This window comes from Ambystoma mexicanum, chromosome 6q (genome assembly GCF_040938575.1).
Source record: "Ambystoma mexicanum isolate Mex_15411 chromosome 6q, UKY_AmexF1_1, whole genome shotgun sequence".
In the NCBI taxonomy this organism is placed as follows: Eukaryota; Metazoa; Chordata; class Amphibia; order Caudata; family Ambystomatidae; genus Ambystoma; species Ambystoma mexicanum.
Window position 1 is genome coordinate 224,875,557 of NC_090937.1, and position 25,943 is coordinate 224,901,499.

The 25,943-nt window shown below is 47.5% G+C and overlaps 1 protein-coding gene across 5 annotated transcripts in view; it reads left to right on the plus strand.

Moving 5' to 3' along the window:
* The window catches only part of PDE5A (phosphodiesterase 5A), a 959,918-nt gene that overhangs the window by 245,949 nt on the left and 688,026 nt on the right, over positions 1–25,943 (plus strand). For all 5 annotated transcript variants that reach the window (XM_069630677.1, XM_069630678.1, XM_069630675.1 and 2 more), the window contains exon 3: positions 19,149–19,238. In XM_069630677.1, coding sequence (XP_069486778.1) covers positions 19,149–19,238 — 90 coding nt within the window. The remainder of the gene's footprint in view (positions 1–19,148; positions 19,239–25,943) is intronic.

Below are 25,943 nucleotides of genomic sequence, written 5' to 3' on the forward strand. Positions count from 1 at the left end.
GGCACCGATAACAGCAGTGCCGTTATTACCGTGACCGGAAATAATGTGATCGCCAGAACAGGAAATCGACCGGCAGCCATTAACAAAACAAAAAATCCATTGCAATCCTCTGTGCACAGGAATGGCAGCCACATCCCGAGCACAGATAATTTACAGGAGACATGTCTGCCAGGGTACCTGCTACACAGAGGTACAAGCCGCGGCTCAGAGGGGCTGAACTGAATCTGCAGGCTGACACCTTAGTTGAGCATGCCGATGAAGTCTTCAGCAGTGACCTATGAAGGCAGGCACAAGTGTGCAAGAAGGCAATCTGGGTGGAGGTGGCCCAGAAAGTCACGGCCGTCGGGACAACACCCTGAACAGTCCGTGACTGCTACAAAAGGTGGGACGATCTACGTCTCAGGGTGCAGAACCTCCTTTCGGCACAGTGCTCCCAGGCCATGAGCACAGGAGGTGGCCCTGCATCTCCCATCCACCTGCAGCCATGGGAGGAGACATGCAGTAGCGTACTGCACATGGAGTCCATTGAGGGAGTTGGTGGCCAATGTCAGACCATACACCTTGTACCCTGTAAACAATAGAGTAGGCAAACATGTCAAGCATGTTGTGCCCAATGCCAGTACAGCCCTGCTGGCGGTGCCCATACAACCTGGTTGCACACATCCACATAGACCTTGCACCCAAACCACTTTCATACACCACTCACACATAGACCATCACACAGGCCCCCTGCATCACCCTTACAAGATGCACTTGCCAGCACTCAGACACGCACCCCCCTGACACAGCCCAACTCCTGTTGCCACCGCCATGCTAGCACATGCCCAAAGTTACGTCAGTGTCAAGTACCTACACCACCAGGAAAATACGTGCCACACACATCAATGATACATGTGGCCCACTCGTCCCATCCACCATGGCCTATCCCGCAAAATCATCACCAACACACTAAGTACCATAGGGAGCAGTCACATGTGCAACACATCCATGTCACAACCAGCCACAACACCACAGCACACAGCTTGTGTGGCATACCCATAACACCCTAACAGGGAAACACCAGTACACCATGCAACAGCCACTGCACACACCATGTTGGCACACCACACATGCACCCAAACAGCATCCCCGACACAGGCATGTGTGCACCATGTCATGGCCACCACCATGTCCATGGCACAGCATTGTCACCAGAAAGTACTAGCATTTATGTCTGTCTCATCAATCCACACCCATCACTGCTGCCCTGCCTTTCTGCCCCTCTCAGGCACATCACCTGGCAATGAGGCTGAACAGCGAGTATATCCCGGTGCACCAGGCCACGCTGCCGAAGGACAACCACCATGTCCACACAGGACTCAACAGCATCCCCCGGCAGACGTGAAAGGACAACAACATCTGCCACCCACCATCCTGGAGGCACCCTCACCCCTGCCAACCCCCAACCAAGAGGCATCTGCACCCCAGCCACCCCCCAACCAGGAGGCACCTGCACCCCAGCCACCCCCATCCAGGAGGCACCTGCACCACTTCCGCAGGGACTTCCACAAGGGGGCTCATATGATAACACTGGGGAGAAAGGTGGAGCTAAAAGCATGGAATCTGAGCACAGCTATGAGGAGGCCACAGCCTTTAGTCCCGTGGGCCATATGAGCCCCCAACCCTTCCGCTACGCAGTGTCAGGGACATTGAAGGGTGCCTTTCAAGAATGGAACAAAGGCAGAAATCCCTGACTACCCTTGTCCAGCAGCTCCTGCATGAGGCCCAACTCATGTGTGAGAGTCTACAGACCATCTCGAGGAAGAGTGCATAGTCAGTGGGCAGATGCACCAGTGTCATCCTGCAGATGTCACACCGTGTGAGGGAGGGCTATAGTGTCATGTCCAGCATGGCAGAGACAATGTCCATGTTGGTCCAGACCATAGTGGACCAAAGCCACCTGGCCATCCCACCGGTTCCCTCCACCAGCTCTACAACAGGGAGTTCACTACAGGGAAGCGAAGGTGTCGCTCTGAGCAGCTGTCTCGGCATGCAGCAGGCAACAGCCCAGAACCCAAAAGGGTCCGTAAATAGGACATTGCAACATGGCTGCCCTGTCTGGGTACTCTGTCCATGTATATAGTTGTGCAGGACATGACATGCACATGGACTCTTTGGTGACGGGGTGTGTGGATAGCTTGGGGGTGGGTGTGGGGAGGGAAAGTTGGGGAGGGGTGGGTGTATGGGGATAGTTGGGGGTGGGGGTGGAGAGGGACAGATGGGTGCGATAGTATAGTGTGTTTAGCCTTTCCACAAATGTACATAGTTTCCTCTCAAACAATATATTTGGTGTTGCAATAGAAATGACTGGACATTGATCTTTCAGTGTGAGTGCATTTATTCATGTGCAGTGCCCAGTGTGCTAGATGTCCTGTGCCGTGTGTGACAGGTGATCAGAAGTAGTGGTGTATGAGGTCTTCACGTGCAACATGTCCGTCCATGCCATTGCAGCGTTGTGCAATTGCCAGCTCATCGTCATTGTCTTTCTCAGCCTCTGATGGTTGCATGTCCATGTCTTGGGGCTGGGGAAGGTTGCACCTGATACACATTTTGTGCAACATGGCACAGGCAAGCACTATTTTCCCAACGTTTTCAGGGCTGTACGTCAGTGCACCGCTCCCCCCGCCGATCTGCTGAGGCAGCGAACCTGGCCTTCAACAGGCCAAATGCCTGTTCTATGGTGAAGTAAGTACATACATGGGCACGATTGTATGCTTGCTCGTGGATGTTGTGGGGTTATCTGATGGGGGTCATCAACCATGGCATCAGTGGATACCCAGCATCACCTGCACGGAAGCAACAGAAAGTGTGCATTTCAATTGCCTGGTCATTTCATGCTGGCACAGGCTGTCCAGTGTTCATTTTAGCATTTTAGGGGACATACATGCACAATCAATATTGAGTTTAGCTAGCATATGTCCATTTCCGGGTACCAGAATGGTACTTTGTCATAATGCGTGTTGGGGGCAGAGGGGGGTGCTGTGCAGTGACATTCACATGGACCATTCACAGCCAACATGACCTCAGACTCTTCTTCTACAACTGACACACATGTAATCGATGTAAATTATGTGTTACAAAGGAATTCCAGCTATATGACCACGTATGACGGTACATTTTTCTTTTCAATGATATGCATGTCTAATTGTGTGGTTGTAGTGTACATGTCCAATTTGTGTGCAGCCAAAATGTGCATTGTCGGTGGGAGATTCAGTATTCTCTGGCTGTGCAGCACGAGTTGTGGGTTTGCTTGACTAAGTTCCTGCTTGTCGTTGTCACTCTGGTGTAGTGCATTCTGGTACATGTAGTTATTTCTTTCATCACTGTATGGGATGGCTGTAGTCATGTATGCAATGGATATTTTGCATACATGGTGACACGCAGATAACAAGGGGGGTCCTCGGAGACTCTCTGCCAGACATGAGTCCTGGTTACAAGAGCCTTACCCAGAGTCTTTAACTCACTAACTTTCACAGAGGAGAAATATCCCAAACATATCAGTCTTTGTCCTGCCCTGGGGCAGTTCAGCACTGAAATGCTAGGCAAGTCTCCTCTGAACAAGAGTACCAACAGCAACCCCAGACACGTGTTTCGGTCAGGTTGAACCTCATCAGCAGGGTGTAGCTGTGCCTCTCTAAGAATAGTGAGCAAGGGGTCCACGTCTGGATTCCCCTAGTAACTTAGGGTGAGACCCAAAGTTACTTGAAATATGCAGATAACAAGGGGGGTCCTGGGAGACTCTCTGCCAGACATGAGTCCTGGTTACAAGAGCCTTACCCAGAGTCTTTAGCTCTCTATCTTTCACAAAGGAGAAATATCCCAAACATATCAGTCTTTGTCCTGCCCTGGGGCAGGCCAGCACCAAAATGCTAGGCACTTCTCCTCTGAACAAGAGTAGCAACATCAACCCCAGAAACGTGTTTTGGTCAGGTTGAACCTCATCAGTAGGGTGTAGCTGTGCCTCTCTAAGAATAGTGAGCAAGGGGTTTACATCTGTATTCCCCTAGTAACTTAGGGTGAGACCCAAAGTTACTTGAAATGTGCAGATAACAAGGGGGGTCCTGGGAGACTCTCTGCCAGACATGAGTCCTGGTTACAAGAGCCTTACCCAGAGTCTTTAGCTCACTATCTTTCACAGAGGAGAAATATCCCAAACATATCAGTCTTTGTCCTGCCCTGGGGCAGTCCAGCACCGAAATACTAGGCAATTCTCTTCTGAACAAGAGTACCAACAGCAACCCCAGACACGTGTTTCAGTCAGGTTGAACCTCATCAGTAGGGTGTAGCTGTGCCTCTCTAAGAATAGTGAATAAGGGGTCCACGTCTGGATTCCCCTAGTAACTTAGGGTGAGACCCAAAGTTACTTGAAATATGCAGATAACAAGGGGGTTCCTGGGAGACTCTCTGCCAGACATGAGTCCTGGTATTACCCTACTGATGAGGTCCAACCAGACCGAAACACGTGTCTGGGGTTGCTGTCGGTACTCTTGTTCAGAGGAGAATTGCCGAGCATTTCGGTGCTGGACTGCCCCAGGGCAGGACAAAGACTGATATGTTTGGGATATTTCTGCTCTGTGAAAGATAGTGAGCTAAAGACGCTGGGTAAGTCTCTCGTAACCAGGACTAATGTCTGGCAGAGGGACTCCCAGGACCCCCCTTGTTAATTATACATGGTGACACATCTGTCAAGGAGTTGCACTATAGCAAGCTATGACTGTGTTGCACCTTCAGTAACACCACACATTTGCACATCTCATGCACTCACGACACTGAGTAGGGTCATCTCCCCCTCAATCTCTGAGGTTTACTTGTTTTACATTTGTCAGCAATGATGTTCCTTGCTCTCAGTCTTGATCTGCCTTACCCTTTTGGTGCCCTATTTGGCCTCTGTGCACTTACATGGAGGTTTTGTAATTGCTCCTCGGACTTTCAGTAGACGTAATGATGGAATTATGCATGCAGTGTGCACATCCACTGGTCATGGGTGTCAAACTGGGCCATTGTTCAACAATGCACATGGCCTTGTGGTTAACCTCACCCAGCAGCAAGATATGCTATGCTGTCTACTGCCCCCTCCACCCAATTCAACAATGCACATGGCCTTGTAGTAGGCCTCACCCAGCAGCAAGGTATGCTATCCGGTCTACTGCACCCCCCTAATTCAACAATGCACATGATCTTGTAGTTAGCCCCATCCAGCAGTAAGGTATGCTATGCTGTCTACTGCCCCCCATCCAATTCAACAATGCACATGGCCTTGTAGATATCCTCACCCAGCAGCAAGGTATGCTATGCTGTCTACTGCCCCTCCCAATTCAACAATGCACATGGTCTTGTAGTAGGCCTCACCCAGCAGCAAGGTATGCTATGCTGTCTACTTCCCCCCAATTCAACAATGCACATGGCCTTATAGGTAGACTCACCCAGCAGCAAGTTATGCTATGCTCTCTACTGTCCCCCCCCCAGTTCAACAATGCATATTGTCATGCCTGCGCCATGGGCGCATCCATTTACGCTCAATTTGGACTATATGTTTATCATTTATTTACAACAGACTCTTGGATCCATCTATATTTACTTTGGGAACTTTATTTCCCAATTGCGAGACTTTGGTGCTTTATTATTATTTCCTACAAATTACGCATACCATAATGCACCTGGCTACAAGCATCGATTCCTGGCTGTTCCTATTGGTTATCAAAGGAACTACACCCCCCAGAAGCCCTAGGGACTTGCCCTGCTTCCACCAGCCCAGGAACAGAAAGGAAGGTGGCCGATTGCCTGCAGGTGTGCTTCGCCAGGTGCAACCAATTAGCCTGCCCCTGTGCTGGGCTAGGCAGTATAAAGGCTGCTGCCTGCAGTGGCTCAGCCTCTTGCATCTGAGAGTCCTTCCTCCACCTTTTGCATCTTCCTACGGATCTTGTATGCTGCTTACCTTCACTCCTGCTTGGACCCTGCCTTGTTGCTTGCTCCACCCTGCTGCCTCCAGTCATAGCCTTCAAGGCTCCCTGCCTCACAGCCCTGCTCCTCTGGGCTCTCCACACTGCAGCTGATCACGCTCTGCTGCCTTCCAGCCTCCGCCCTTGCCCTGCCGGGCTCTCCACATTGCAGCCGATCACGCTCTGCTGCCTTCCAGCCTCCGCCCTTGCCCTGCCGGGCTCTCCACATTGCAGCCGATCACGCACTGCTGCCTTCCAGTCTCTGCCCTTGCCCTGCCGGGCTCTCCACATTGCAGCCGATCACGCTCTGCTGCCCTCCAGCCTCCGCCCTTGCCCTGCCGGGCTCTCCACATTGCAGCCGATCATGCTCTGCTGCCTTCCAGCCTCCGCCCTTGCCCTGCCGGGCTCTCCACATTGCAGCCGATCACGCTCTGCTGCTTTCCAGCCTCCGCCCTTGCCCTGCCGGGCTCTCCACATTGCAGCCGATCATGCTCTGCTGCCTTCCAGCCTCCGCCCTTGCCCTGCGGACCCTCTACATTGCAGCTGATCACGCTCTGCTGCTTTCCAGGCTCAGCCCTTGTCCTCTGGGCTCCCTGCCCTGCAGCCTGCCTCACTCCGGCTGCCTTCAGCCCTTGTCTTCTGGACTCCCTGCTCTGCAGCCTGCCTCACTCCGGCTGCCTTAGCCCTTGTCCTCTGGGGCTCCCTGCTCTGCAGCCTACCTCACTCTGGCTACCTACAGCCCTTGTCCTCTGGGCCTTCCTACTTTGCAGCTTATCACGCTCCGCTGCCTACTACCTACCTTTTCCGCTGGGTTCTCGGCCTAGCAGCCCTCTACAGTCCTCTGCTACCTTCTACGTTCAGCGGCCCTGTCCCTCAGGGTTCACTCCTTACTGCCCGGCCCTTACGGGATCCTTGCCGTGCAGTCTGCTTTACTCTGCTGCCCTAAGCCCTTTTCCTCTGGGCGTTCTACCTTACAGTCCTACTCCTGTGGGCTTACTCATTGCTTTCCTGCTCCTCTGAGCTCTCAACCTTGTTCCTTACTGTCCTCTGCTATCCTATCCTGTTACACGACTTTCCTTTCATTTCCTTCTGCTAGTTTGCTATCACCTCCTTTCCTGGATTTGTCTGTAGTATCTTCTCTTGTACTGTTTGTAGACCCTTTTGTACAGAGCTTGTCTGTTGGTTCCCATCAGTCAACCTCTGCCCCTTCCCTTGTCCTGTTTCTACATTACAGACACCCAGAGCTGCTGTTCCAAGTCATGAGCAAACAGCGTGGGCCTCTGTTATAGCAAACTGTGCAGAAGGCTAGAGTATTTCCAAGGTTCGTGGAATACTCTTTTCCTATATCTGCATACACCCCAAGAGGGTATTCATTCTGTATCTTTTCCCTTGCTACTCTTGCTTACTCTTCGTTCTCTTTCCTTTCCGCTTTGTGTGTTCTTATCTGTCCACTTTATTTGGCACAACCACCCAAACCCTTTCTGGGTGTCCTGTGCCACTCTTAATAGAGTGCCACTCCTGACACATATGGCCTTGTATTCAGACTCACCCAGCAGCCAGGTTCGCTGTCCACTGTGTCGTGCCATGTATTGAGGCAGCGTGGAGTTGCGCAGCACCATGGAGTCGTGTGACGAGCCTGGGAATCTTGTACAGCAATGGGTAATGAGGTGGCGGGCGTCATGCACCATCTGCACATTCAGTGAATGGAACAGCTACCTGTTGCGGTGCACTGCATCCACAGCTTGCCTGGCCACCAGCTCCACATGTGTGCAATCCAAGGCACCAATGACGTGAGGCATGCCTGCAAGGGCATGGAAGACTATGTTTTTGACATTTACCTGGTTTGCTGTCTTGGGTAGGCTGATGTGGTCTCGTACGTGACACAGTAGTGCATCAATCACCTGGAAAATAACACAGGAAAAACAGGGTTGCGAGATGCCATGCAGCTCACCAACAGTGTGCTGGTATGTGCCTGTGGCGAGAAAGTGTAGCATGGACACTACCTTCAGCAAGGGGGGATGGCTGTGTCGATATTGATGATGCTGACCAGGTCGTCATGGATCAGGTCCACTTTTGAGGGGTTGGTGTCCCTGTCTAGCCGGTACAGGGTGTGCATCTGACCTTTGCTGAGGTTGAATGGTGTGACCCTTAAGTGAGGGATTGGTGGCTGCCTGCGGGCTGCCTCGTGCTGGACATTGGGTATTTGCTGGACCATTATAGCCCTCCTTCTCAAGCGCCAGCCCTGCATCATCTGCCTCCATGCCTCATCAAGTAGTAGCTCTGCAGGCATGGCCTCCAGCTCCAGGACAGCTACAGCTACTGTTAGCATTGTGGTGTTGGAAGGGGTGTGGGGTGTGGGAGTGGTCCTTTTGTGCTGTTGCACAGCCCATTGGGACCACCTGTGCTGATTTTGTGCACCTGTGTAATATTTCTACACACCAGAATCCACTTAACACCTGGTCCGCGATGCCATTGTTTCCGGCATCGTTTTTGCATTGTTACCGGCATGTACATGCCAGTGATTGCGTATCCGTGCACCTTGGAATGTGCACTTACTGACTGCTGGCCGGTATCTAAAGCACAGCTGTAGTGTCTCTCTGCATTTACCAGCAACGGTGTAGCCAGATGTGGCAGATCACTTGCAATGCCCGTTTTTCTGGCATTGCAACTCAGACTATGCCGGTCTGGAAAAAGGTGCTGGAACGGAAATACTGGCAACGCTATTTCCAGACCGGTATACTTGTAATGAGTCCCTATGTCTGCGCCAACACAGACTGTCCCGGTGGGAAGATCAACTAGCATGGCCGCTTTACCACCTCTTGCAATGCAGCTTCACAGTAGCGCTAGTAGAGCCATATGTGTGATACCATTTGTGTTGAAGAGTAGATAGTGAGCAATGATACATTTAGGCACAGACTTCCAGCTTTGCCTGTGATCAGTCAGTCATTGGCAGCTTGATGACATGGAGAGGCACATGCTCAAGGACCACAATACTCTCTTGTGCATGACTAGGAAAGAGGTTAGGACAAGTGGAGTCCTGGAAAATAGGGAGAGTCCAGACACACATGCAGGTGTAGTTCCACTGGTAGGCGGCAGGGTAGGATTGGCCCCAAAATCGTCCCTGGGCAGTGGGGGCCAGTTTCTGGCCACGCCTGGGCTGGTTTTGGAAAAAAAATATTACAAAAATATATAACTTTTTTTTCCTACTTTTTTTTTTCTTTTCCAAAAGCCTTTCATCCTTCTTAGGTCGATAAATGAGTACCAACACAGGTTGGGTGATATTGTATGCATATTTGTTCTATAAAAAAGAGCTTATGCGTAAGTGCTATACAATAACACATTATCATTTGGCCTTGGACGTCTGCTTGAATTCACAGTAATTTGACAATATTGATCTATATACACAGATATTAATGATACATATGGTGATCCATTCTTGTATGAAATCTATATCACATTAGTGAAATCATAACAATATTTTTCGTAGTGTACTTAGGAACAATGCCATTTGATGCCACTTCCTGTTTTGTCAAGGGGTGAAAGGTCGTGTTTCATCACTTCCCGGGATGACACTTTGGGGTGAGGTCAAAAGACATCACTTCTGGTGATGTCATCATAGGCCAAAGGTCGTGAGGCAAGAAGTGGCCCACTTTTGAAGAGAGGGGTGTGCCACTTTCTTTTGGGTGACGGGCCTATTTCTTGTCTCAGTCCGACCCTGGTAGGTGGAGCCAAATAAATTAAGGCAGAGTGGTTAGAAAGTGCCTCTGACAGTTGATAGAGGCAAATAAATTGTGGCACAACCTCCAGCTTGTCAGCATGGTCTTAGGAGTTAGAGAGAGGCAGCGCTGATTTGTAGAGCCAAACAAATGGAGGAAGAACTACCAGTTTGTCAGCAAGGTACTGGAATTTAGAGAACCAAATAGACTAAGGATGAAGGAAAAATGTTACTTAAACATTTGCAATCCACTAAACCCCTATGTGTCAGAGACAAAGTCACCATCATCTTTCTCCATTGGCCACCCTCTGCGTGACAGTAGCTGTCTTGCACCCACATCTTTCTGATCTGAAGAATCAGTTGTGTGGTCAGCCAACTGATTGTCCTAGTGTGGCCTCCTAGCGAAGTTCCTGGCAATATCATTTTCTCATTTTTGTGCAAGTAAGCTCTCTCATGTGCAAGTAAGCTCTCTCACATGTGTGCCATTGAATCGTGACTCTTGCGGCCAGAAACAATAGGCTCAGCAGCACTAAATTCCCATTCAATATGCATGCTCGCTGGGGGGAAGTTTGGAGATTGCACACCTAACTGAGCTAGTGCATAAGGCCACATAGACCGCTTTTCAAGCCAGAATTTCCATGCATCAATATTACTATTCAGAGTAAGCATGTGTCTAGAGCATAGATATCAACCACCTGGTCTGAAGTAAGCCCCCTGAGTTCTTTTGGGGACGACGATGCATACAGCATGCCAGACTGAGGGAGGTGCCTCTAGCACAGCCTCTCCCTTTTTTCTACTGTAGAAATGGTCATAGCGGTGACCCCAAAACTAGTGTCAGAAGTTCAGGAGACTGAGTGCACACAGTCTTATGAACTCCTTTGCAGCAGTGGAGTCCCCCACTATCTTGTTGATCTCTTAACCTTTGGACACTTGTCCTGTTCCATCCTGGCTTTTAAAATCTATCTAGTTCCTCCTTACACATGGAAAGCATATCTATCCTCTTCCAAATTACAAGCTCCTTACTTTTCAACATACTCACACACATTCTGCTTGAAGGTTGCCACCTTGTATTTAAACCGTGGGCCATGAAAACAAGACAGGAAATATTTCCCTTTTTTTCAACAAAGCCTGGACCCTATCAGATGTTTGAGAGCAGTTTCATGGCCCATTACTCTGCATAGCCAGACATGTCAGGTTCATTTATTACGTTGGGTAGTTCTAGTTCCAACAGCTCCACCAATGTCAGCATCTCACTGAGTGTAGTAGGATACAGGCTAACACCTTGAGTTGCCTCTTGAAAATCCTAAAGTAAAGACAAATATAATATTGTTCAACATTTGGCACTATTTAGGTAGTAAACTGGTTGCGTTCTCTGGCTATTGCAGTAGTCATTGCACTCCTTTGTCATAATGGTCACTCCAGCATGTGAACGAATGAATTCCACTCTGTCATCATTGCATATTTCAGCTGGTTGAAAGGGGTGTGTGATATGACTGCAGCTCTCCTAACTCTTTTTGAGCACTGTAGGAGTGACTACAGTGGGCAGAGATATTAAGGGCCACACTTACCATCTCATCAAGTGGCGGGTATTGGTTTATGAAGTGAGTTACCAGGACAAGAGAACATATGGGATCACAGGTTCTCAGGGCAGATACTACATTAGCCCTGTTGTTAGCTGCACCAAAGCCCACTTGTAATCCATAGAGACATAGCCAATGTGGCACAGGCCACTTTAGCTTTTCCCAGAGATCAAATCCCCTGTGGGATTTGCTGCCAAACCTTTTCATGCACATGGTGACCTGCTGATGAATAGCATTCTGCAGCTCCTGCCTGGACTTCCCAGACGGCAGGTATGGGAATGGTGGCCCATTGTTTGCTGATGTCCATCAGTGGCATGGCCAGGGAGTGGCCTGGGTTGGGACGTGCTACCCCTGGAATCTGATTGGCCACCCCAGGTGCCACCCCATTATTCTAAACTATGATGCTTATGTGTGTGCTCATATTTCATGCCATCCTGCATAAATCAGTGCCCACTTGAGCCACCCCAGTCAAAAGGGTCTGGATATGCCACTGATGTCCATGAAATCCGTGCCTGGAGCACTTGTCCACATGTCCATTGTCAGTTGGACTTTCGTGCCCACACAGTGGGCTGGTACTATTTCCTCTGCTTCAAGCGCATGGTCTAAGATGCCTGGCGGAGACGTTTGTCTGGGATCATGGCAACTTGAATTTCCTAACAGGGATGAAAGAGGCAAGGAAGACACGTTTTTCATCAAAGAAGTAATAAATAAATAAATAAATCCATAAATAAATGACAGCAAGTTGCTTTTCGTGTCACTTGTGATATTTTGCGACATACTAAAAAGCTTCATAAACATAGGACTGGTACATTGAAGGACATATACTTTGTGTCTTGTGATCTGTAGGCAAAGATGGGTTCTGGAAGAAGTTGTTAAAATCTCTGAATCAGCAAGGCTCTCTGGTTTAATAGTGCATGATTGTGGTGGAAATATATCTATTACCTACAGCTGAGCTGGAGGCTGACCCGTCACCTTTTTCTAAACATGTAGTTGATGCCATCTCATGTGGGTCCAGAGGGAAGAGGTACCGAAATTGGGTCCAGGCTTCCCTCGGAGGACAACAAGATGTGATTGTAGCTTTTCTAATGTGAAATAAATCCACATGGCCAACTTCTTTTAAGGGCTGAGGTGGGTCCAGAGCTCTCCTCCTCATTGGGCGCTGCTCAGTGTACCCTGCTGTGGACGCTGTATGGGTACTGTCGACAGAGAAGCTGGTGGTATTGATGTGGCTGACTGCAAAGTTGTACTGCCACTAGCATATATTTTTTTTCTGTTTTAGGAAAAGGCTATACCGACACACATGGAATGTTTGAAGGTTGCATGCTGTGCATAATTCTTGCACTTAACAATTGTTTGGGTTTCTAAAGATCTGTTCCCACTCCTTTGCTGTCTGCGGTGTCATCATGAAAGATGTCTCTGGGTCGCAATCTTGAAGCAGGGGATGGAGCATAAGCTTTGTCAAGTTCTTCATTGTCGTCTGTTTCCAAAGACATGGGGGAATTTTCAGAATCACCTTTGTTCATCATCTGTGGATTGCACCGCTTTGTTTCTGAATTGATGTCATGTCTTCTCCTCCTCTGACTCAGATGATTGGCGCTCAACGATCTCCTGCTCCTCCTTATCCTCCTGAAATGCATCTGCTGTCACTGCTATGAGTCCAGCAGCGGTGCATGGATAATTATATTTCTTCCCAATGCACCACTTTCACTTCACTTAGATGCCCCGGTTCTAGTAGAGGGACCGATCACTGGCTATTTATTGCTCTTTGTGGCCCATGTACTATCTGGGATTTGGTATACAGCCGCTGCAGTAGGAGATCAAAAGTAGGAAATAAAAAGCACCCAACATATACAAATCCCCCACTTTGCTCTTCCCCCCATCATCTATCATGGTTGGGTACTGCATCAGATTCAGACATGTTTATTTCTTAACCGCTGTCATATAATAAGCAAACTGCACAACAATGCTTTCATGTTCTCCTCTGCCTACAAAATGCATGCTTTGTTATTGCTGCTTGGCATTCCACTCTGTCTACAAAAAGCATGCGGGTTTCCTGCCGCCATGGCAATCTCCACCTACAAAATGCATGTGTGATTCTCAACATTTTGGCATTCCACCAGCCTACAAAATGCAAATTTCCTTAAAGCTGATTTGGTATTCTCACCGCCATCGGAATACACCCAAACTCCCCATCCTGATATGTGGGTGAGGAGAGCCACCAGGGACTGTGCTGATCTTTCCATTACCTAGTCTGCCTCTCAAAGGGTGGTTGAGGAGGGAAACCCACTGCTGTCGCCCCCCACACCCAGAGACGTGATATGCCTTCCTAGAGATAACCCTTCAAGCCAGCTTCTGAGGATTTAGTTCAGTCAAATACATTATCAAGCCTATTGGTGCTTCCCGAAGACTCAATTTAGCAGAATGCAAGATCATAGCAGCTCCTGGAATGGAACAGTTAGTCTGCCACAGGACAAGAGCCTCAGGACGTGAATCTGCAGAGTTTGTGCATACCAAAGAAAGAACACTCCTGACTTACCTTTTGGAGCTGTCCAAAAAGATGTGTGCATTTGCAAATACTGTGATAGAGCCGATTGCCAAAGGTAGAGACCGAAGTACACAACAGAGCCACTTTCAGCAGTGGAACAGAATCCAAGATGGCATTGCACACCACGGATGCTTCTAAAAACTCATGGCACCACTCCTCAACTAGACACTGAAGTAATTCAATAATGGCAACAGAAGGTTAATAATAGAGTTATGAATGAAATAACCAATCTCCAAACAGAGTTCAAATAGGAAAGGGGACTGATATATCTGTTGAATGATCAGGGAATGCTCCCCAAACCTGAATGTCTAAAAAGGGTTGGGAAGGAACCGGTAAGGTGCAGAAGCTCCAGAAGAAATTAGACATGTCAGATACTACTCTCTTGACACAAGGAGAAGTCTGAGAAGTCGACTCCCTTGCGAAAGGCAGACTGGTGAAGAAACCTTTACTAAAATAAAGCAGTCAAAACCCTGGAGATTTGGCGGAGAAGAGTGGAAGTTGCAAAGCACTGTAAGCCCTCAAGAGGTGGGCTTGACATAGGTGCCAAAGAGCCTCCGACAATGCTCAGGTAATTAGTGATCCACACTCTAAGGCTTTCCACAAGCGACCCCTGGGAAAGTCATAAGAGATAGAGGGAAGCCTAACCAGTGGCAGGAGCGTGACAGCATATCAACTGCCTATAAAGCCCCTGACTGTGAGGGGGATACCTATCCATGGATCTGTTGTGATCCTGAAGAGATCCCAAAGGTCCAGGAGGGATCTGTTGCAATCCTGAAGAGAACACAATGTACAGGAGTGCTCATCTTTCAATCCTGAAGGATAACCTAAGATCCAGGAGCTACCTGATATGATTCCAGAAAGGAACTGCTGTGAACCCTGAGAAAACCTGCTGTGAGAATTGAGCACATGGGATCAAGGCAAGATTCTCCGGGAATCTCAGAAACCTTTAGGCCATCCGAAGCTCTCCATCGAAGAATATTAGGCATGAAAAAGCCTAAAGAAAGAAAGCTGCAGAAGACCTGGAAGAGGTCCTGGAAGACTTGGTGAAAGCAGAGAGGTTCAGGAAAGGCTAGACTGCGAGTAACTCCAGAAGGAGCAATCCCAGAGAGTGTGTTTGTTTTTGTTGTGGTTGGCTTAGAATGAACACTGAGAAGTCTTTTGGTTGTCCACACTTTGGAACATTTTAATCTTGTAGATGATGCTAGCCTGGAGGCTAAAAGACTAATCAAAGCTATATTTGAGATTTGTGGTCAGTGCGTGTGGAGCATTATTTAAAGAGTACGGTCGCCAAATGTTGCAAGGACTTATAAGACTAGGTCTGGACTTCATGATTTAAAGGTGTAGCACATTCAGGTGATGGACAACGAGTGAAACTTCACTTTTTTCGTTGACACATCCATTACACTGTTTACCTTGGAGAATACACATTTGTTCTAGAGGAAATCCTGTAGTCCATGTAGAGGTTTGATCCAACCTTTGCTTTAAGAAACTGAGAATAAAGTCAATTTTGTTGAAACACTATACATTGTATGCGAAGTGTGTCATTACTTGGCCTACCATACTGCCTGTTGTTCTTCAAATTCAAAACATTCATGGGGTTCTCGCTGTTTGGCCTCCTCAGTGAACACAATTAACATGAATCCAAAAACGGCTTTGATGTTTCCTCTACCTACAAAATACATGTGGGGTTCTCACTGTCTTGGCGTTCTCTCGCACTTATAAAATATATGCCTAACACTGCCCTGGCACTCTCTTCTGTCCACTACCATGCCATTCTCCTCTGCCTCACAAAACACACTTGTGGTTCTCACTTTTTGGTGTCCTGCCACCTACAAAATACAAATGAACTTCTCACTGATTTGGCCTTCTCGTATAAAACACTCATTAGCTTCACAGTGCCATACCGTTCTTACCTGTCACAAAATGCATGTGTGCCTTATAATGCTTTGGCTGGGGTTCGCACTTCTTTGCCCTTAACCCCAGCCTACAAAATTCAAGTGATGTTCTCATTGCTTTAGTGTTCCCTTCTGTTTCTCACTGCTTTGGGGTCTCACCACCTACCCTAATGCTGCTTCAGCCTTCTTTTTCCAGCTGCAAAATACATGTGTAGATCTCACTGGTTTGTCATTCCCCCTGCAACAACATGCACATGTCCCTAACACTGGCATGGTGTTTTACGCTGCCTACAAAATTCATGAGTGCCTAAGTATTCTCCCCATCTACATAATGATGTGGTTTTCTCTACTGCTACAAAAGGGATGTGTGCCTAACACTACTGTGTTACTTTCTGCCTACAAAATGCAAGTGGGCCTTTAACTGCCTCAGCATTTGCCTTCACCTACAATATGCGTGTGTGCTCATCACTGCTTGGACCTCCTCCTGCACCTACTAAATTCTCTCTACTTTGGCCTTGACCCAATGACAAAATACACGTTGCCTCGCACTGCTTGACACTTATGGGTTTGCAGTACTGCCTCTTTATCCACAAATCCTGTGCACCCATGCCCTTCCAAATTCTGCCTGATATATATACCAGGCCTTATCATGCATTGGATGTAATACTACTCTAACCCACACCAGTACTAATACTAAACACCCTCTAGCTACACAAATTCCCTTCCCTTCCTATGCAGAACTCCAGGTTTCTGCCCTGCATTTTTGAGATGCCAACCACAGAGTGTTGCAACTTTCTACTTACCTGCCTTTATATAGGCCAAACTGAGATCAAACTCAGTCGAACCTTATAGCTCGAACCTTGAAAGTTTCGACCTGGCTGAACCAGTTGAAATTCCAGAGGTTTGAGCTTTTTGTGAACTGATTCACCCATGCTCACTTTGGACAAGAAAGGTTGATTGTTAAAATGTACAGCACCTCATAGAAAGAATCCTATTTTAGAACCACGTATGAGCAAGTTGCTGTCAACTGTCCAGTTCCTAAATGTTCACTTAGCAAGATAATATATTGAGGGTTTCCCCTGTTTTTACCAGCTGGACCATGGTTTTTGAGTCATTATCGGGCAGTTGGAATGACACTGAGAACTTTCTGATGAATTATGTCAGTTGTCTTGTGTAGAAGTTAAACCACCAAGATCGCAGCGCCGAAACTTGCAGAACCACACATGAGTGAGAGAATTCCTATAGTGGCCTATTATCACCTAGGGTGGGTGGTTTTGTAGATGGGATGTTATAAATTTGATTAGTACCTGGCCGGGAGTGCGAGGGTGTGTGACAGCCTCCCAGCCAATATGGAGGCTCGGAACAGGGGGATTATCAGATGGTAATGGAGGCCACCATCTTCCCCTGCCGGAGAGCGAGGTAAGTGCCCTCCCTCCACCCCATCCATAGATTTACCCAATTTACCTTTGTTTTGGTTCGTTTTCGGGTGCGGACACGCTGGGATCACTTCTGTCCCAAGCGTGTCCGCTCCCGATCTGTGACACGCCGCCATGGAAAGGAAGGGTCTAGGTCTAGTCCCTTCTATCTTTTCCATGGTGGCCATTTGTTTTGTTGACTTTATTCCTATGTTTTTAATGGCCGCCATGGAAAAGGAGAAGGGACTACTTGTAGTCCCTTCTCCTTTTCCATGGCAGCCATTTTGTTTTTTTACTTTTTATTCACTATTTACAACAGCCATTCGGGTTTGTAACTATGGGCACCGGAGCATCACCTGAAGCGGTAATTGCTTAAATATGCCTTTGTCATCGCTCCTAAAGTGTGGTGGTGAGGGTAGTGGTGAGGGTATTCAAGAATGTTGCACTCCATTGTATGACAGGTAGTGAACAGGTCCACTAGGATAAGTGAGCTTGTTAGTTGTTGTCTAACGTTTTTTGTTGTTCTTGTCTTATGTTAACAAAACACGATAAACCCACTTAGTAGGTGTAAATCCTGACTGGTGATTACAGAACATGAGTTGTCTTTACTGAATGTCTGCAGTTGTGGAGTTACTAACCTCTGCAATATTTTGGCTGTAAAAGGAATGATCAAGATAAGGGCGAAGGAGTTTGGGTCAGCAGTCTCTATGCATCATTCTTATTAATAGGGATCAGCTGCTGATTGTGCATATGTCTGGAGTACCGCATAGCTATTTTCTCTTGTATTAAGCTGGGCTACCAGTGGTTCTTTGTGCAAAAGAGGCTTTCTAGCAGTTCATTATTCCGGGGTGATCCAGCTCGGAGGTTAGGTTGCAAGACAATCAGAAGGATAAGGTTGTTTGGTCTAGCGAGCAGGGGGTTTCCATGTGTGTAGGCTACTAACTCTGTGTTTGATGGTGTTTATTTTGTCACTGAATGTTTTGGGAGCCCCTAACATATTTCTTTGCCTGAGACGGGTTGGATGATTCTTTGCAAATTATGAACAGCACAAGGGTTTTGTTGGACACTTCATTGGTTGAATTACAGTGGTTTTCCTTTTTTCTGTGCCAGATTGCATTTAGTAATAACTTCCTGGCTGGATCTTATAAGAGTTATGTTGGCTTTATTTCAGTTCTGTTATAACTCCCCACCGCTTTATTTTACTTTAATCCAATTGTGTTCTATATAGCGTCATATGCACATGCCAGTCACTTCAAGGAGCCAGGGAGAGGAGAATGGGAATGGAGCAGAGAAAGGGGTAGGCGGTCCATAAGAAAATACTTTTCATAGAAGGACATCAACCACATTCCTTGAACTATTTGTCAACAACAAAAAGATGCGGAACAGCAATTGTCAAGTTGTGTCGCCGCCAGTTGTGTACGGACGAGCTTAATTTCTTTGCATCTCAAGTGGAGGTTTGTAAAGTAGGGTGATTGGGCCGGCTGAGTTCCTTGCACGTGATGGTGGTGTACCTGAACAAAGAATTAACTGCATGGAGTCAAACGCCTTGCCTTCTTGGCGTCTAGAAACGCAAATAAGCGCTCAATTTCTGAATACCTGACGTCATCCGTGATGTGGAATCTTCTGAAGACGATGAAACATTTAGCTTAACGCCCTCTGCCTCGAGCTCATGTGCGGTACTGAAGAATTTAGCGACCATCCTTATCTGAGATGGCCGCAGGTTCTTGCATGGGAGTCTTATCTTGAATATCCATGGGACCATCTCTTGGGTTTTTGAGGTGGGTCAGATGCATGTATTTGTAATAAAATATGGCAAGAGTTATTTTTTTTAAATCTGTTTAAAATGTGAGCTTGATTAGCCTCTTTCGTTGTGAATGTCTCCTCTTCAGCGCTCTTCTGAAAATAAGCTAAATAAAATGTTGAAATAATCCCTATGGCCTTATTAACCAGGGATGAAACCCGACCTGTCTGTGAACCTCTGGGCATCTACTGGGATTATAACATCTTTATTTCAATTCAGGATCCCAGATTCAATGCAGAAGTGGACCAGGTCACAGGCTACAGGACTCACAGTATCCTGTGCATGCCGATAAAGAACCACCGGGATGAGGTACGTGCAATGTCGGGGGCCCATTTATACACTGCATTGTTGCTGTATGATTCCTGGGATCTATATGAAGCAAATGAAATAAGAAAGTGCAGATGGGCTTCTCGTTGCATTAAGGTGGCCGAGGCCGAGGTAAAGAGGCAGTGCACAACAGCATCACTCTCTTCTATTTGGTGTCAGCAATTCAAGTTACCAGGAATGCTTTAGAGTTCACTGCTGTGGGTTTCCATGAATAATATTCTCCCTCAGATTCCTGGGACCACGCATATTTGCTCTGTAGTGTGTTCAACCTAAATTATCAACTTGTTGCTCAAGTGAAGCACATTAAAACATTTCCAAACACATGACACAAAAAACACAACGCGTCCAAAGGGCAAAATGGTGCGTTGTGGCAAAATCATGGGCAAACTCTGCCCTTCTTAGCGTGTGGTTAGCCCAGTACCAACCGCACTCTGACCCCACATTTCCCTGAAGCGCCGGACCTCCAGGAACCTCTTCCAGACTTGTGGGGGTTGTATAAGGTCACCACTCTGAGGTGGTGCCAGCAGAAATGCTGTGCTGCTACTGCACTCACTCAGTAAGTGTACAAGCAGTAGAATAGTGCACATATTCAGGAATCGAAATAAGAATTTGATGAGCAGGAGCTAAAAGCAGCTCCTGGGTATCAGGCATCACTCAGTAAGCAGCAGCTACCTGTAAGGAACTAGGAGCCAGTACACAGTAATACACTCAGGGCAGCAAATCTAAATTCCAAGAGATGATCTTAAATGTTCACTAATTCTCCTTTAAACACATTCCTGGGCGCACAAAGTTAATGGCATGTAGGTATGTTTGTATGGCACCAATTGTTTGGGAATTAAAAAGTAGCTCCCGGTAGCTGTTGACATCAAACTTGCCACTCTGCTGGGCTACAAGCAGAAGCTAAATAGCTCCAAGCCTCTGCCAATTTCAAACTCTGCATATTCTATAAAAGAATGGATCCAGGGTTTCTGTAATCCTGAAATCCTGTACTTTCTTCCTAAAGAAAAACATTAGTGTAAAAAATACAATGCCAGTGGGATTAAGAGCTGGAGTTGTTTCAGAGACCTCACCCTGAAAAACAAAATCACTTAATCAATTGCAGTACATCGCCATCACTTGCCCAGATACTCGCACCATCTCCTGCCAGCTCATGATGCCGCATACATCTTAGCAAACTGTGCATGAAGGCGACACTTGTCTTCTGGCAGGCCTTCATCTTTCCTAGCATTTGATATTTTAGACAATAAGGCATTGTCCACTGTGCTGTCCAATCACAAAGCATTGGCAGAATTCTCCTGTCTTCCTTTAATAGAGAATCCTACAGATCCCTCCACTCTTCCGCTGGCCTATGGAAAGCCTCAATGTTCATCTCTATCTATGAGCCGGTTCAACCTGAACATGGAACACTGGCAACGTTGGTGCCAGTGGATGGACGGTTCAACTGTTCCTATGTAGATGAATCGTAGGTTTAGGTCACAGTTTCGTCTCCAAATATCATAAGTAGGAGTCTTGAAAATGGAATGATGTAATTTTCACAGGAACTGAATCATTCAAAACGGAATTCCTCCTCCGATTCCTCCAGGCAACCCCAGTCATGCTGGCTAATGCAATTGAAACCCCCAGAAATCTCTCCAAACATTGCATCAATTTGGCATCACCACTGATTCACGCCTGTCAAATCAGCAAGTTATCTGAAACCATCCTCTTCCAGCTTCACCTTCTAATGAGAATAAAGCCTGCAATCTAAGCTCTGGTGCCATTTATTTATTTATTTATTGCATTTGTATAATGCCCAGACCCGGGGGTATCACAGTGTTTGAACAGAAGCAGAAGTAAAAGTAATCGGACAAAACATACATAAGTATGAACGGCATTAGTCGTGTGAGGTAAACACAACTAGGGAGGAAGCAGTCAGAGGAGGCACACAAGCAAGTGAGAGTGGCATTAGTCATATTTGTTAAACAGCCAAGTTTTCAGTAGTTTTCTGAATGAACAATATTTACGCTAATTTCTGATGTTAGGTGGGAGAGAGTTCCAAAGGGTCGGTGCTGTAATGCAAAAACTCGACACCGGCTCTTCTGCTTTTGGATTTGTGAGTGGAGCAGATGAGGATGGCCGTTGATCTTAGGGGGTGCACAACTAGTTTGGTGGTGATACTGCTAATGAGGCATAGGGGCTTCTTTGTACACACACCATTGAGGGATAGTGTTTTGAATTCAATGCAGGCTTTTATGGGGAGCCAGTGAGTGTCACGCCTTATAGATGAGATGTGATCTGAGCGTTTGAGTCCTAAAGCCGCATGCAACGCTTTGTTTTGAAGGAGTTGGAGTTTGGCAAGATGTTTAGCAGGGGTACTTGTGAAGAGAGTGTTGCTGTTGTCCAGCTTGCTGTTGATGATGTCTCGTGCATGGGTCAGACAGTTGGCCAGGGACAGGAATTGTCTGCTTAAAGAGATCAATTTGGCAGTATAGGCCGTGGAGGATAACAGTGCATTGACATGTTTGGACATATTGAGTGCAGCATGCAGATGAAAACCAAGGGTCTTGAAATGTTTTGAAGTACGCATGATAGTGCCATCAATGGAGAGAGAGGCAAATGCCAAGTGGAGGTTCTTCAGAGCGCAAGGTGTTCCCCCAAGGAGCAACTTGGTTTTGTTGTCCTTAAGACAGAGATTGTGGGTGCCCATGCTGTTCTGAATGATACTGTAAGTTTTATTGATAGTGTCAGTATCCTCAGTGTAGCAGCCTTTGATGGGAATGAGGATCTGCATATCTTCGGCAAAGTTGGTATAGCTGATGAGGAGGGTGTCTACAAGGTCGAATAGGGGTTGTGTGTACATATTTTAGTGTGTCTGTGATAGTCAAAAGCCTTGGGGTACACGTAGAGGAGCGGCAATGGGATCCACTGCTGATTCTCCAATGAGCTTATCTGCCCAGCATACTTCAAGTTACTAATTCTCCAAGCCTGGGATCTTTCACAAGTTGCAGTCTAGAAAACTGTTCATGTGCAGCAGCTCGACAAGTGAAGCGGGCCCGGAGGCCTATTCAACTTACAGTGGCACATGTGGGAAGCATGAAGTCAACTCAAGATTTGATGCAGCACATGCAACTGGCCACTGTCACCAAGCTGCTTAAAAATGCGTAACAATAATTGTAGCATGTTGGAGGCACACGCACAAAGAAGACTTCAATCAGAAATGACACAAGGGACAAAATCAAAAACTGTCAACCAGGCCTAGACCTGTCAATCACCAAGTCTTGGGAAGTTACTGAAAGAATATAGGAGACTTACCCACTTTAGCCGCCTGCCAGAGGACCCTAAACTCCCACCTGTCAAAGACTTTCCTCATTTCAGGTTAACCTCCAATTAGATTGGCTTAAAGCTAACCAACAGTTATCTGGATCTAAAATGGCAGAATTTGCTCCCGTCTGTTGTTGGATATGAAGCACTCAAACTGAATGTATGCATTCATAAATGAAGTAAACACGTTAGACCAGTTTGCGTTTTTGGGGTCTTGAGGTAAATTACAGTATCTCGTGGATCACACCTCTATCAAAGGCACCCATGGGGCAAGGGTGTGATAGATGTAGAATCTTCTAGAACATAGTGTACACCCGTCTAAATGCAAACATGTAAATACCTCAATGGTACGTGTATAAAGTATATGGGAAAGAAATCATTAGTAGATTTACAACAATATGCTTATTTGAATTACATTCTGAAACTGTTCAAGTGAGTGCACAAATGTGTCAGTGGCTGGGCAAGTTCTTCACTTAAGAATCATTGATGACTTAAAGGTTACTACTGGTCAATGGAATCTGACTCTGAACATCAATCTGTAAGGTATTTGTTACTTTCTCCATTGTGTGAAATTTGGGATCCTTTCCTGTGTGCTTAAGCAGTATCTGACGTTGCTTCTCTGGCTATACAGCAGCCGATAGCACTTATGCTAGTTACTCTGATGTCCCATCTGTCCCAGACAGCTTGGGTTAATCAGTGAGATTGTATACATTTCATTCAGCCTACAGTGAGTCGGTATCATTAAATAACATTTGTGAAGGTTGATATTCTTTAAGCTCAGTAACATTGTCCACATCCCCAAGGACATAGTTCCATTCCACGTTTCTTAATGACCCGAAGGATAGGGTGCTTAAGAACCATTGCTAATCATGCTGCACCAAAGGAACAGGACAGGCGTGGTGCTTTAACAAAATACTCTGCATAACTACATGGGCATGGATAAGCACACTGTGCTCAAGAATCTGGAAAAAGGATGATGTACTAAAGGGATTGTGTTTAAGGATGAGCACAAACATACTGTTCCTAAGAAACTAAGAAACATTGGGCCTCATCACAAGTTGGGCCTCATTACTCATTACAAGTTTGGAGGTAGCCATGCCTGTAATACAGGCAGGCTACCTCCAAACCTGCGAAAAAATCCTGCACCCGCGAATTGGCAATTACCGGGTCATGCTGAGTTTGGCAGACCCGGTAATTGCACATTCGCGGGTGCCGGTAATAAGGGACTCCCCATCCCCATTCGGCCCTATAGTTATTAACGGTACTGGTGCTACCATCATGTTCTGCTCCTGAGTGCCGGTACAGCCATCAGGTCAGACCTGGTGGCTGCAAGGGCACCTGCGAGCAGAACTCGTAGTATGGCGGTACGGTAGCAACAGTGCCGGTAGCGATATTGGTGCCATTGTTGCCTTACCGCCATACTTGTAATGAGGCCCATTGACATGAATGGTGTACTTCAGGGGCAAAATATGCTTAGTGTGTATAGAAAACACATTGAAGTACACTATGGATAGTAAACACAGAGCATTAACGTGCCCGTTGTTAGCATCCTCCCCATTCCCATTGAGCCCTATGGGGGCTCAAATGGGAATAGAGATGTACCGGGTCCAGGTTCCTTGAATGGGGAAATACCGGGCCCTGCAAGGTCGGAATGGTCCGGTATTTCCCCATTCCAGGAACCTGGACCCGGTACCCGGTATGCTGGTAATGAGGCCCATTGTGCTCCAGAGCATGCAAAAGTAAATTTTCATGAACGTTGGCGTATCTGCAAATACAGATTGGGCCTCATTACCATAGTGGCGGCCACGGTATGAACGGTGCCGATAAGGCACCGGCACCATTCATACAGGGCCGCCGCATTTCGAGTTTTACTCGCGGGTGCCGCTCTGCACGCCTGGTCAGACCAGGCGTGCAGAACGGTACCCGCGAGCAGAACAGGATGGTAGCAACAGTACCGTTATCAACGGTACCGCTGCTACCATCCTCCCCATTCCCATTGAGCCCTATGGGGGCTCAAATGAGAATGGGGACGTACCGGCTCCGGGTCCTGCGCAAGGGGAATTACCGGGCCCGCCAAGGTCGGAATGGCCCAGTAATTCCCCTTTTGTGGGACCCGGAGCCGGACCCGAGTTTGGGGTAGCCATACCCTTATTAAGGGCATGGCTACCTCCAACCTCGTAATGAGGCCCATTGTTGTGGAGGTGCTCCAAACCATTGTACCACATCCTAAGAAAGAACTGTATCAATACAAACAGGAATCCGAGGCACACAGGACACAACGTATAATGCTCTACAATATATGAAGATAAATGATGCTGATAGATGTTGTGACTTAAGCCCCTCCTGGGCCCGTGCACTGCCTTGTGTTATGGACACGTGGCACACCCCACGTGTCCATGCTAATAAAGAGGCAACTGATGCTTACGCTCACCAGTCAATACCACCAATGACCCTTCCTCCATGTTTCCTTGCGCGCTGCACCAGCGTGAACACTGGGGCAGAGGGCCTGCCCAGCAGAGCCCTGTACAAGAGGTACCTGGCACCCCTGGACCAAACTAACAACTGGCAAAGACATGCTAATAAAGAGCCGACTGATGCTTACGCTCACCAGTCAATACCACCAATGACCCTTCCTCCATGTCTCCCTGCGCGCTGCGCCAGCGTGAACACTGGTGCAGAGGGCCTGCCCAGCACAGCCCTGTACAAGAGTTACCCAGCACCCCTGGACCAAACTAACAACTCGCAAAGAGGAATTTGAACCAGGCGTGCTGGAGCACACCCCTGAATGCGCCCACCTGGTGATGCGCTATGCTGGTCGGGTCTTGCCTAACAACCATCGGCACCGCTGGTGAGATCCCGCAGCAGGTAGGCTCACGCTCCCGGAGTCCCCATAGCGTGATGCGAGAAGATGTTAATAAAAAAAAGAAGACGTCGGATCCACTCCGACGACTGTCAGCCATGCTTGCGAGGTCCCATGGCAGATGGGCTGGCGCTGCCGGAGAGCCCGAGCGTCTCTACAATCAAGAGAGATGATGCGGCCGCCACCACACTATGGATTAAGCAGCTACCTGACCCAAAGGGTGTATGTAAGGGTATTGCATGTCTCTGACACTGTACTCATGTCGCATTCTGTAATTGCTTTAATGTTTTACCCTTGGCATGGGATCTTTTGACTTAAGCCCCTCCTGGGCTCGTGCACCACCACGTGTTATGGATACGTGGCACACACCACGTGGCACAGAGGGCCTGCCCCGCAGAGCCCTATACAAGACTGGTCGGCACCCCCGGCCCAACCTAACAATAATTAGACTTGCATTAGGGTGGCGCTGTGGAGCAGCCCAAGATGGCTGCCTAGCTTTTGGGCTCCGTGTGGGACTGGGTGATATC